General features: G+C 36.4%; 1 protein-coding gene across 2 annotated transcripts in view; it reads left to right on the top strand.

Moving 5' to 3' along the window:
- Nucleotides 1-11,768, top strand: part of flt4 (fms related receptor tyrosine kinase 4) — a 39,311-nt gene that overhangs the window by 19,798 nt on the left and 7,745 nt on the right. Inside the window, exons 6-18 of one of the 2 annotated variants that reach the window (XM_046849238.1) lie at nucleotides 168-310; nucleotides 1,147-1,318; nucleotides 1,436-1,553; nucleotides 1,670-1,845; nucleotides 2,204-2,372; nucleotides 4,614-4,740; nucleotides 5,206-5,314; nucleotides 6,090-6,428; nucleotides 8,335-8,481; nucleotides 10,094-10,243; nucleotides 10,665-10,771; nucleotides 11,070-11,205; nucleotides 11,567-11,671. In XM_046849238.1, coding sequence (XP_046705194.1) covers nucleotides 168-310; nucleotides 1,147-1,318; nucleotides 1,436-1,553; nucleotides 1,670-1,845; nucleotides 2,204-2,372; nucleotides 4,614-4,740; nucleotides 5,206-5,314; nucleotides 6,090-6,428; nucleotides 8,335-8,481; nucleotides 10,094-10,243; nucleotides 10,665-10,771; nucleotides 11,070-11,205; nucleotides 11,567-11,671 — 1,998 coding nt within the window. The remainder of the gene's footprint in view (nucleotides 1-167; nucleotides 311-1,146; nucleotides 1,319-1,435; nucleotides 1,554-1,669; nucleotides 1,846-2,203; nucleotides 2,373-4,613; nucleotides 4,741-5,205; nucleotides 5,315-6,089; nucleotides 6,429-8,334; nucleotides 8,482-10,093; nucleotides 10,244-10,664; nucleotides 10,772-11,069; nucleotides 11,206-11,566; nucleotides 11,672-11,768) is intronic. The other variant, XM_046849239.1, reaches the window with a different exon arrangement.

Genomic DNA, 11,768 nt, shown 5'->3' with positions numbered 1-11,768 from the left:
GTGATTACAAATTTGCAGGAGATTATACTCATCAGTCATTGTTAGATCTCTGAAATTAATCATAATACAACAAGTGTTGTTTTTAGATCTGTGTAGGCTCTAAACTTTACTGATTTTAAAATGTTAAAAAGTCTGACTGTCTAAGTGATGATTGTGACACTCTGCAGGAAGTGAGTTTTATGATCTCAAGCTGTTTCCTGAAGACTCACCCATCGAGCTAATGCAAGGCAATGTCCTCATCCTCAACTGCACAGCAATGGTAGAGCACAACACAGGCGTGGAATTCAATTGGGCCTACCCAAGACAAAAGGTAAAAATGTTTTACAAGGGATAAAGTCCTGCTGTCTAATGCATAATGAATACATTTTATTGAAAGACGGAGACAGGGGTGGATACTGATCTGTAAATATACAGATTGCATTTTAGTCCGCTTTCTGTCCTGCTCATCAAAGGCAGAAAAGCAAAAAAAAACAGAACATATATACAATATACAGATATCGACTATCACAGTAAGTCTTTACATAATCCTGACCTTCTGGTGTAAAAAAACATACTTTGCCATTCCATTCCTGACCTCAAGACCTTACTATGGACTTGACTTGAAGTTAATTAATGGTTTAGGGCTTTGGACTGGGCATTGTTATGAAATAGACCTGGCTTAAAAAACAGACAAAGAACTGCTCTCAGGGAACTTTACTTGGACTTGGTAGCAAATGACTTGTCTGTGATGTAATCAAAAGCTAATCAAGTGTTGAGTGGAACCTATAGTAGTGATATATCAATAATATCAACTATGCGTGCTTAACATTAAAAGGGGAAGGGGTAAAATGATTATATAGTTATAAAAATTGAATTGAAAAAGTTTGTCATTGACTCTGCATATTGAGCTAATAAGCTATTGTTGCAATATTTATACATGATTTAGAATGCTTCCTTCATTCAACTAGTTCAGCACTAAGATTTATCATAGCTGTACACAAAAGCTTCAGGTTTATGAATTGTATTGTTTTATTACTAAAACTATCACGTGCAATGAATTTTCAAGAGGAAATGAAAAGGCCAGGATTTTACATTGCCTACTTGAAAAATCTCACACAAAAAATTATGCCAGTCTGATGCGAGGTATCATTTTCTTTGTTTTCACAGGAAAACAGTGTGGCGACCTTTCAGTCCATTCGCAACAGCATAACAAAAGGCACACAGGCAACCAGCATTCTCACTCTCCAAAATTCCAACATTAAGGACTCTGGTTATTACACCTGCTCAGCCAATGGCGTAAAGAAGCGGCTAGAAAAAAACACACTGGTCATTGTGCATGGTAAAGTTAAAGGAATTAAACGAGTGTAATTATGTTCACCACAGATCTAGAGACTCCAGAGACCGTTGCAATGACGCTGAGTAATATTCCTAATTCCTAATATTCTTATGATTTCAGAAAAGCCATTCATTACTTTGGACTACTTGAACAGCGATGTGGTGGAAGCTACAGTCGAACAAAAGTCTGTCAAGCTATTAGTTAAAGTGTCTGCATTTCCTATGCCAGCCACCCACTGGTATGCTCAGGAATTTAATTGTTCAAAAAATTTACATAACACCTACTAGGGTCCTGTAATAAATTGTTAATTAACAGATATTGCAACATTGTCTTTTTTTTTTTGTATATGTACAGGTATAAAAATATGACAAGGATAACAAAGCGGCCAGAGTTCAGCCGGTTTAAGATTCACAATCATAACCTGGAGATCAGGAACGTGCGCAGAGAGGATGCAGGGAACTACACTTTGGTTCTGAATAACAGTGATGCTGGCATAGTGAAGAAACTCCACTTTATTCTGATCGTCAATGGTAATGCTTCTCTCTCTTTCTCTCTGTCTCTCTCTGTCTCTCTCTATCTATCTATCGATCTATCTATCGATCTATCTATCGATCTATCTATCGATCTATCTATCTATCTATCTGTCTGTCTGTCTGTCTGTCTGTCTGTCTGTCTGTCTGTCTATCTATCTATCTATCTATCTATCTATCTATCTATCTATCTATCTATCTATCTATCTATCTATCTATCTATCTATTTATCTATCAACATCTCTACCCCATCTGTTTTCACCCTTTACAGCCAGCCATCACTGAATAATGTAATTGTAAATTATCTTTATTCTATGGAACTCTAATTTTCTTGATGTTTCTTGGTTTCTTTGTGAAGTGCCACCTCAGATTCATGAGAAGGAGACAGCAGCACCTTCTAACCCCTACAGGAGAGGAAGTCGACAGATTCTGACTTGTACAGCTACTGGTTATCCTTATCCAACATCCATCACCTGGCAGTGGAGACCGTGGAGCCCTTGTGGCCTTAATTCCATTAAAAAAACTCTGTAAGTGTTATTATACAATAACAATATTGTATAGAAATCTTTACTAATGTATAGTTTTTAGAATGTGCAGAATGTGCATTGGTATGTAGTGTGTAGTTAATTTTTTTGTCAATTAAGGTCAGCCTTTTTCAGATAAATTAAATATATATATATATATATATATATATATATATATATATATATATATATATATATATATATATATATAGTCACAAAGCAGTTTTACAGAAATACAGGTGTGTAATGTGTATTGATTTCAATTAAAGCTTTCACCAGAGGTTATTTTTTTAGACAGCCAAATATTTCACTTAAAATCTTTCTGATGCCGTTGGCCTTTTTTGGATGCTTGGCCTGCTAAATATCATAATTTAGTTCTGGTGCTCTTTGGTGAACACATACATCTTTCAAAACTGACAAAGACCTGGAGGTTCTAATGTACTCAAAACAAGTTTAGGTCTCAGGATATTGCCACACTAAAGGGATTTTCGCCTGAACCTCAGACCCATGTCAATGGGAGTATTAGGTTTGTTCCTAAAGCTGTTGAAATCGCTCGAAAACATTAAACACAAGACCTCAGTGGTTCACTTTAAGTTCAGAACGGATACGTTTTGTCACTCTTGGCACTCTGCCAGCCATCGCCTGCCTGTAGAAGAGGTCTTCACTTTTGTGTTTTTCAGTCCGTGACATTTATTTTCTCAGTTTTGAGAGACGAGGGGCCTACGGCATGGCATCAGTTCTCCCATGTTTAACATTCAGAGATTTTTTTAGTGCTCCATCCAGCCAAGTCTGCATTTGAGAACCATACAAAGAGCGATGGGTCATCCAAACAACAGGAAGCATTAAGGCAGCATGGGGCCATGATAGTATCCTTTGGCCATGAAAAGACAAGCTAATTCTACAGTGTTGAGACCTCAGAGTACCTACCGGCTTCCTATGTTCATTTTCTTGGCTTGCTCCATGGCTGTATAGTCACGCCATGCTACAGACAGTTTAGTTCAAGTGGAGATTGCTGTAGCTTTATGTGGGCAGCTTTTAGGGTGAGCATTTGGGCAAGCACATCTCTTGTGTTTTCAAATGATTGATTTCTGTGCATCACTCACACTGACACATACACACAAACTTATACAGAAACATTGAAGAAAAAAAAGTTTGTGATATTTTGAAGTGGTCCTATGTCCTGTGTTTTATGGTCCTATGTCCTATGTCCTTTAGTCAGCTGCTTGATTTAGACATTCACAAGCACATTTACGTCAGCATTCAACTTAGCAAAATATGCAGCACGATTTTATCAGTGGTCAGTCCACTTCCGATCCCACACTCTCTATAGTGAGAAAATGACTTGTATACTCCACCTTTATCTTGTAAATAATATCGGTGCCAAATGCAGTGTGTGTCCTTCATGTGTGTCCTTCTCTAGCTAGCCTTCACCATTTACAGGAAGGCAGATGAGTCTAAAAGCACTTCCTGTGTCTATCTGTACATCCTCTCTAACTCACAAATAAACACAAGCATGCACACACAAGACAATGGTCATGGCGGATGTAGGGTTCACTATCAGACACCCACTTTTCCTTTCCTTGCTGTACAAATCTACAAATATTCTTGCTAATGACACTGGCTTAAACTAATTCGTCAGGAATACAGGAATACAAAGAAAAGAGATGGGTTTATGTAGCATGTTAAAGCTTTTAGACATGGGGTTTATTCCAGTTGTAGATTTGAATTGTTCTATAGTCAAATTTATTGGCAGAGTCAACTGAATTGCATACATGCATTTAATGTGTTTTTTGTAAACTTTTTTTTTTTAAATAGGAAAACGTTATGAAATTACTGTCTATAGATATCACATGTTACTGATGCCAGAGATTAGATTGTGTAATGCTAGATTGTTTATTCAAATTGCATGTACAATGCAAATGCACTGTACTTTAATTTGCTTAATAATGATTATCTTCTGGGGTTTGAATATAAAAATTTAATTCAGGTATCATAGCAAACTGTCATTTGTCAAAGGTTTCATGGATTATGAATGAGAAAGTCATTTGTGTGTTAAATTCGAGTTTATATGATGTACTCCATTTAGGAAACATGTTATGATCTCTTTTACTTTTACATTTATAGTTTAAAAAGGATTTTATTTTATTAAATGCTTTTAGAGCAACCAAATCTGGAAACATGCCAAATATGGATATGTTTGTTTTTGTTACATTAGAGACTAATATGGTTTCCAACTGTTCCTAGAGCTCATAGAAGCCAACGAGACAATGTCCCTCTCTGTCAGGACTGGCTTGATTTGGACTTTGAACACACTCTGAACACAATTGACAGCATGGACACATGGAATGAGACAGTGGATGGCAAGCAAAAGGTTTGTTTTTTGTTTTAATAATCTCTGCCTTAATATATATACCATGAACATTTTAATGTTTAAAAACCTCCGAAGCATCAGTTGGATCCATTGTTTTAATGTTTCACAAACATGAACAAATTTTTTTTTACATGTGACCCAAATATCTGAACCGTGACAAACATTTGTCAATCACAAGAAGTGGGAAAGGTGGTGATCTTCAGCCTTTCCACACTCAAAATATTTAAACTCTTCTTCCTTTCCACACTTCCTGGAGGGAAAGGGAATAAACATGTATGCTCAGAACACTCGCTTCCTGTTTTCTGGCACACCTGTGAAGTCATATCCTTTGTGTAGGCTGAGAAAAGGAGTGGCAGAAGGAAAAATAGAAGTCAACCAGCAAACTCAACATCTCTAATTAAAATTTCTGGGGAAAAGACACGTTTCTGTTGATTTGATGTGCTTGCTTTTTTATTTTTTTTGCAGACAGTTGGCCGTGTGGTCATACCCAACGCAAACGTTTCGACCATGTACAAATGTTCTGCTGAGAACAAAGTGGGAAAAGATGAGATGATTATCTACTTTTATGTGACCAGTAAGTTTTGCTTACTCCATAGGAAACACTTCATCAAATATATTTATGCCTTTAACTATACATTTTTTTCTAATTAATAAAAATGCATTTTTTCAGTCCTGTTCCTGTTAAGTTTTCTTACAAACTATGTAAGGTCATTAGGGCAAGCATTTTTTCATCACTTTACCCTGCTCACATTGTTACAACCTTGTGTAATAAGCAAAATATTCCCATAAAATATAATTCACTCTAAAATCTAGTGTCCTCAAAGCCAACGCCCTCATTTTCTTGGCCAATCTTTTCAGACCTACATCGAAAATAATATATCTGGCTTTTATAATAATATTAAGTTCAGTTATGTCTCTAAATGTATTCTCCAAACACAGATTCTATGATCTATCACAGTAAGCACCGCTATGCATTTTAATGAGGACTTTTAAAGGAGACACTCCAACAATCAAGACAAAAAAATAAATATAAAGATGATGGATTTCAAAATAAATAGATGAAAGTCCATACAGCAATAGGCACTTAATTCAGCTGATTTTGCAAATTACATTTGCTGAAATTGAATTTGCTACCACAAATTGACATAGTAGTTAAAAAATTTTGTACATTTAATCCAAATGACTTCAATTATCTAATTTATAAACCTGAGCAGTTATGGGTTAAGGACCTTGCTCAAGGGCACAGCAGTGGCAGCTTAGTGCTGCCGGGATTTTGAACCTTCCATTTAGATGTTTAAACCAGAGTATACTCCATTTCACTCTTGATTTTACAAGCTCTTTCTTTTTAGCCATTCCAGAAGGCTTTGGGATTGATATGGAGCCCTTGGAAGAGCTATTGGAGCTGAAGCCTGTTAATTTGAAATGCAGCGCTGACAACTACACATACGAGAACCTGCGCTGGTATCGTCTAGACCCACAAGCCGTGCCTCCAGAGGACTGTAAGAGCCTGCACCAGTATGCTGAGCCTCTGGTTGGGAACCTCTCTTTCGACTCCTACACTAACAACTGGGTGCTGGAGCTGAGCATTCCCAAAGTGCATTTGCAGGATGAAGGCAATTACGTTTGTGAGGTGCAGAACCGGCAGAGTGGTGATAAGCACTGCCACCGAAAATACATTTCTGTGAAGGGTAAGCTCGGTTCTCTTATGTGTATGAGCTTTTGAAATCCAAACTTTGTACATTATACGGACAAAATAAAAGTAAATCAAATAATGATAATAATATATAATATTATTATAAATAAATATAATATAATAATAATGATGAATTGGACTGCTGACTGAATCCCAGGCCTCATCAGTCTGCATAAGTAGCTGACTTTTCTAACAACCTTGTGACTAAATGAGCACAAATCTTCACAACCACCCTCTAAGATCTTTTCAGGATATGGGAGGATATTGTAACAGCATATGGCTCTAAATGTGAAATTGGATGTTCACAAAACACACAATTAAATCTTATGTTCAGGTGTCCACATATAATATATACACTATATAATATAATTATATTTTAACTCTTTTAGGGTCTTCCTTGCTTTCTAAATATTGAGTTGAGTTCAGTGTACATATTAAGGGAAATTTTATAATAAATCTGCATGTGTTGGTGTTTAGATGGATGTTGGGCTAGACAGACAGCTAGATAATGGATTTCTGCAGGCAGGTGTGAAGTTTAAGTGCAATTGTATCTTGCAGAGCAAACATACAAGAGCTTAAAATGAGTATAAAGTCATTTGGATGTAAACACATGTAAGGTTGGGGCTTTAAAATTTCACAACCACACAACAAATGCATGTAATATTATTTAAGGTAGGTAGTAAATACAATTAATTAAAAAAATAAATTAAATTCTGAAATTCTTAACAGTTCTTACTTTGAGTCAGCTGTCAACATAGTAGGTGAATGCATTGTTATTATAGTTGAAAGATCTTTTTCTATTTTTCTAAGCAAATAGCTTAGAAATTAGGCAGATTTAAAAATCATTAAATAGCTTATATCCCAAACACATTATAATTATATTTAACCTTTGGAGGGGGGTATTAAAAAATATTAGGCTATTAATATAGGCTATTAAAAATAATGAAATAGTTACCATAGCTGCTGTATAATATGAATTAAAGCCATATTGTTTTCATGTTTGGATGTAACTGTAATAAATTTGTAGTGGTTAATGTCATAACTATGACTAGGACTAAGCATGTAAAAATATACTGTATTCAAGACTCCTATTTAATGTTTATTTCAATGTTTGCAATCGTATTTTTTTTTTTTTTATATATATATTATTGTATTAGTCTTCTTTACATTTTATTTTTTAATTGCTTCTCGATTTGAAGTTACAACATATTAGAGTTGACATCACAGATGAAGTTGCTATTGAAAACTCTTGTCTTAGAATACTCACAGGTGATTCATCTTGATGGGTCTCCAAAAATCTATTTAAGCAGCTGCGTACACTGTCCTTTCTCATGCAAATATTAATGTAATGTTTTGACTTAAGGCATTACATTTAAATATTGCACATATATTATAGCAGTTTGTGATGTTTAAAATTGTTTTGATTGCATGGGTCATCTACCATGCAGCACCTGGAGTTATTGTCAAAGATACTGTTAAAGAAAATGAATCAACACCTTCTCAGTATAAACACAATTGATACTATAATAGCGACTAGTGGTGGAACTAATGGTCACATTATTTGAATAGCACACAGTAATCATTTTATGAACTGCATTAACAATTTATGTAGTAAAATGTTTCCTTGAATTGCAGCAGTTCTATATCTCACTTTGTTGATGAAAACCTAGCTTTTATTTTAGTATGATTAGTTCTTACAAGCAACACAAGCATATAAACAAAGCTAATATATTAATCTTCTTGAATCCACAGGTGATATGTCACTAAACATGACCAGAGTGGCACAACTTCAATATTCGTTGTGCTTTCTCTTTGTCATTTTCAGACTTTCTCCTTGTCTATCTTTGTGTCACTCTGTTTGTTTATTTCATTCATTCTCTGTTTTCCTCACTCGTCTCTAGCTCTGGAGGCCCCGAGGTATCGGCGCAACCCCATCAATCAGATAGTGAATGTGAGCGCATCTCTACATATTGAGTGTGATGTTGAAGGCACTCCCTCTCCCCAGCTGTCTTGGTTTAAAGACAACCAACCTCTCCATCAAATATCAGGTCAGCTTATGGTCTGTTTTCCTCCATTGTACAAAATGTAAGAAAAGAAATGATGCAGATTCAAAAAAGCATACATATCACACGTTAAAAACAAATCACTTCAGATTTTGTATTCACTAAAGTTATAGTTTCCTGATCATTTCGGTGTCTGCCTTGTGCCTCGTTCTGTTCGCACACACAAATTCACAATGAAATGTATTTATTCATGTGCATAGTGGAGCTCCATTTGGTGTGATAGACAGATGCTGGGTGGACCACTGGAGCAAGGAATTGAAGCTTTGGCACTGGAATGTAACAGCAATGAATCTGAGCTATGCGTGTTGACAGCTTTGAAAATGAATGTGTGTGTTTATGGAGTATGTCCACCAAGCCTTTTTGGCCAACAGGATTTACAGTGCTTATGTGTGTATTTGCAGTGTGTGTGTGTGTGTGTGTGTGTGTGTGTGTGTGTGTATGTGTGTGTGTGTGTGTGTGTATACAGGGCAGACAGAGTTCAATAATAGACTGAGGTTGCTATGCTGCCAGGGTGCCTGGTTGTAATGTGTGTTGAATCAGGTTTGCCTCTGATTAATTATACTAGAGGGATCACAAGGATTTTGTGACCTAGTCTATCAGCATTGACCTTATGTTTCTTGTTAACTAATTGAACACATAAACACTATGGCATGGGGGCCATTAAAGCCAATGCATTCTAGTGTTTTAGGCAAAAGCGAAGGCTACCTTGATGCTCTCCTGCTACCAATTACACAGAGTGCACCATAGCTCACAAATGGAAGGCATTTGCGATGTTTGCATCAGGAGAACCTGAACATCAACACATGGCAGTAGTCTGGGTGTTGTTCACATAATCTAATATGACACTTCATTTAGGCCTTGACCTGGACAACACCACTGTAATAACTCTATAGAAGCAGTTATATCTTAAAGACACAGTTTGTATTCTTGAATTTAGTCCCAGGTGGGCATCTAATAATCTGTAAAAAATAATTTGAAGGGCACCTAAAGCACTCAAGCCTGCAATACAATAAATCAAACTAGTTTCTGTTGACATTTTTTGTGAGTGACTAAAACTTGGACAAAATTGTTCTGAACAGCATGCTTTCTATATTTTGCATAATTCTTTTTTTTGTTTTAGTTTTGCAGGTAGCAGTAGATTATAAAACAGAAAAAAGGAACATGGAAAGATTTTGTCACAGAATTAGCCATTGGGTGCCACATTTGCCATTGGGTACCACAAATGGGTGCTCTGTTAAAAAAAATTGTGGTTATATTGATAAGTGTACAGGACACAGCGATTGTAATGATTTGAAATGAACAAAGAGAAAATAGGGCAAATTTAACAAACGCTTGCCCCCTGGTGGCAGCATGATGTATTACAGATAGCTAGCTAGCTAACTAGCTAACTAGATAGATAGATTGGTAGATGATAGATAGATAGATAGATAGATAGATAGATAGATAGATAGATAGATAGATAGATAGATAGATAGACAGTCATGACACTAGTGTGGGACAGCACTGATTCAGAAACTGATCCTGAAACTGATCCAGTCAATCAAAACACTGAAACTTTGATTTGATTGACAATCACTGTGCACATTTTGATTGACAGCTTTGTGGATTTGCACAGGGATCATTCTGCAGGACTCTAACCAGTCACTCAGCATCCAGCGTGTGCGTGAGGAGGATGCAGGTCTGTACACTTGCACTGCCTGCAACCAAAGAGGCTGCATTCAATCCTCAGCAACAGTGTCTGTAATCGGTGAGATTCTCTTTATTGCCCACACCTGTGCTACACACTTTCTGTGCTTCCACACCTTTTTATATACTATAAAATGTAAAACTTTTTTTAATTTTAAGATATTTATTACCGCTTGACACGTCTAATACAGTTTAATATAATTTGCAAATTCAGCAGTCAAGTTGGAAGGTAGTAGGAAGTTTCTTTTTATATCTTATCCATGTTAGTAAGCTCACTCATTCCAATCGAGAGAGGACACAGTAAAGTGCCCTTACTCACAGAGATGCCGGATTCACTGGTTCAGGCTCTTGCGTGTTTGATGGAGGAACTGGTGATGGGAACTTGAAAGAGTGGTGTGTTTTGCAGGATGTTTAATCATGTGAATGGGCACAGATATCAGGAAATGACCTAACACCATGTACCACATGTTTTCCTTAATCAGGATCTAACAACAACACAAATGTGGAAATCGTGATCCTTATCGGCACTGGAGTAATTGCCATCTTCTTTTGGGTTCTTCTCATCCTAATCTTCTGCAAAGTCAAACGGGTCAGTACAGCTTTGAATTTCTATCCCATGTTGAGTTTGTTCTTAACTCACTGCTAATCCCCTAGAGTACTTGTCTGTTGCATGCTGTCTAAGGTGTATACCATTCCGCAAAAGAAATAAATCAGAAACCCCATTACTATCTGACTCAGCAGAGTTCAGGTGACTGCTGCTATATGAAATGGAGTCACAGTCTGTGAAATCTACAAGACGTAATTGCTGCTCCTGGCTGACCTCCAGATAACAGTCGTGCACCACAAAAAGCCAGCATCGGTAATGTTGTTGTGATGTTGTCCTGCAGGTGAACCCAGCTGATATCAAGACAAGCTATCTATCTATTATTATGGATCCAGGTGAGGTGCCTCTGGAGGAACAATGTGAATATCTGCCATACGATTCCAGCCAATGGGAAATTTCAAGGGACCGTTTGCGGCTTGGTACGCAGTGGTAAAAATACATCTGTATTTGATTTATATTCAGTTATATTCAGTGGTATGCTTCAAGTAGAGGATAATAACAGGGTTGTGATTAGATGTGGCATTTAAATCAGTATACTATATTCATTTATATTATTTATTCCTATTTATTCTTGCTCAATCCTTGTCGTCTAACCAGATGTCCTTAATTTGAATTTTTTTTTACTTTTAACTACAAACCTGTGGATTTATATTGCCATTCTGCAATCTGTCAAAGTACCATTTTTATTGCAAAGACAATAAACCAGGGCCCTAAAAAGCAAATTATACTCTTATCCACTATGATGAAGTAATAATATCATTACTGATCATCTTTTAACAGGGAAGGTGCTAGGTCATGGTGCATTTGGGAAGGTGATTGAGGCCTCCATCTATAGCAGTGATAAGAAGAGCAGTTTTGGCACTGTGGCTGTTAAGATGCTCAAAGGTTAGAATGATGTTTCTTTATGTTTTATTTGGGGTAAAATAGCCTATTTGGTTTTCTTGGGTAAAAAGGAATAATTCCTAAATGTTTTACAGCATTG

The sequence above is a fragment of the Silurus meridionalis genome, chromosome 5, assembly GCF_014805685.1.
Source record: "Silurus meridionalis isolate SWU-2019-XX chromosome 5, ASM1480568v1, whole genome shotgun sequence".
NCBI classification, from domain to species: domain Eukaryota; kingdom Metazoa; phylum Chordata; class Actinopteri; order Siluriformes; family Siluridae; genus Silurus; species Silurus meridionalis.
Note: the sequence above shows the minus strand (reverse complement) of the source record. Positions and strands in the feature narration are given on the sequence as shown.